At 42.5% G+C, this 1927-nt stretch overlaps 1 protein-coding gene across 1 annotated transcript in view; it reads left to right on the plus strand.

Annotated features, from left to right (window-relative positions):
* The window catches only part of LOC119272330 (geraniol 8-hydroxylase-like), a 2569-nt gene extending 1829 nt beyond the window's left edge, over positions 1 to 740 (plus strand). The window contains exon 2 of the mRNA XM_037553832.1: positions 135 to 740. Coding sequence (XP_037409729.1) covers positions 135 to 740 — 606 coding nt within the window. The remainder of the gene's footprint in view (positions 1 to 134) is intronic.
* The last annotated feature ends 1187 nt before the right edge of the window (positions 741 to 1927 follow it).

A 1927-nucleotide genomic window follows, 5' to 3' on the forward strand; every position in this document is an offset into this window, starting at 1 on the left:
GTGATGAGTAAAATGGACCAAATGACCAACAGAAAAGTAGAGCCAGAAAATATATCCCATCTCCCAATAAAAAGAAAGAATATATCACATTACTATTTTTAGACTCGATTAATCCCCTCGTTTTTATCAAACAGGATTTGTTTATAGCTGGAAGCGATACAAGCGCAACAACCTTCGAGTGGGCAATGGCTGGGTTGCTACAAAACCCATCAGCCATGGCGAAAGCTCGTGAAGAACTCGCGCAGGTCATTGGCTCCAAATCAGAAATCGAGGAATCGGACATTGGCCAGCTCGAGTACATCCAGGCCATTGTGAAAGAGGTGTTCCGCCTGCACCCTGTTGCTCCATTCCTTATACCCCGCCAAGCCGAAGCGACCACGGAGTTAAGAGGTTACACAGTGCCCAAGGGCGCGCGCGTGATGGTGAACGTCTGGGCGATTGGCCGAGACAGCGAGTTGTGGTCCGAACCAGAGAGGTTCATACCGGAGAGGTTCTTGGGGAAAGACATGGATTACCGAGGCCGACACTTTGAGCTCCTTCCGTTTGGTTCTGGCCGACGGATCTGCCCGGGGATGCCGCTGGCTGTGCGCATGGTGCATCTAATGCTTGCGACACTGCTGTACCGGTTTGAGTGGAGGCTTCCAAGAGAAGTGGAGGGAAATGGGGTGGACATGAGGGAGAAGTTTGGGATTGTGCTAGCATTGGCCACCCCTCTCCAGGCCATAGCTGAACCAATGTAACTCAAACGGTGCTATTTCTGTTGGCATTCCGGTACTTTGAATTCCATGGAGCATGGAGTCCCTGCACTAAGAGAATCGAGAATCAACACATTCAACCAATCCACTACTTCCTTTCTCTTGTTGGCACATTAGAATAACTATGATATCTCAATTAGTGCAGGTTGCTAGACAATAATTTCAATCTTAAATACCTGCTCTTTTGACTATAGTGCATTATCATCTTTAGAAGGTCTAGATGGACGATATTCAGACATTTCACAGTGGATAGTATCATAGACATGTTGGAAATATGCCCTGGAGGCAATAATAAAGTGGTTATTATTATATTTCCTTAATCATGATACAAGTTTATTATTCACGCTATAATTGTATTGATCAAAAACTTAAATACATGTGTGCATACATAAACAAATATTAAGTCCCTAGTAAGCCTCTACTAGACTAGCTCGTTGATCAAAAGATGGTTAAGGTTTCCTGACCATAAAAATGTGTTGTCATTTGATAACGGGATCACATCATTAGGAGAATGATGTGATGGACAAGACCCATCTGTTAGCATAGCATATGATCGTTCAGTTTTTGCCACTGCTTTCTTAATGTCAAATACATATTCTTTCGACCATGAGATCATGCAACTCGCGGATACGGGAGGAATACCTTGTGTGCTATCAAACGTCATTTCGTAACTGGGTGATCATAAAAGTGCTCTACAGTTATCTTTGTAGGTGCCTGTTGAGTTGACATGAATCAAGATTGGGATTTGTCACTTCGTATGACGGAGAGGTATCTCTGGAACCTCTTGGTAATACATCATCACAAGAAGTTTGCAAGCAAAATGACTAAGGAGTTAGCTACAAGATGATGTATTACGGAACGAGTAAAGAGACTTGTCGGTAACGAGATTGAACTAGGTATGGAGATACCGATGATTGAATCTCGGGCAAGTAATATACTGACGGACAAAGGGAACTACATATGTTATCATAAAGGTTTGACCGATAAAGATCTTCGTAGAATATGTAAGGACCAATATGGGCATCCATGTCCCGCAATTGGTTGTTGACCGGAGTGAAGGAAATATGCCCTAGAGGCAATAATAAAGTTATTATTTATTTCCTTATATCATGGTAAATGTTTATTATTCATGCTAGAGTTGTATTAATCGGAAACATGATACATGTGTGAAT

Source organism: Triticum dicoccoides, chromosome 3A, assembly GCF_002162155.2.
Source record: "Triticum dicoccoides isolate Atlit2015 ecotype Zavitan chromosome 3A, WEW_v2.0, whole genome shotgun sequence".
NCBI classification, from domain to species: domain Eukaryota; kingdom Viridiplantae; phylum Streptophyta; class Magnoliopsida; order Poales; family Poaceae; genus Triticum; species Triticum dicoccoides.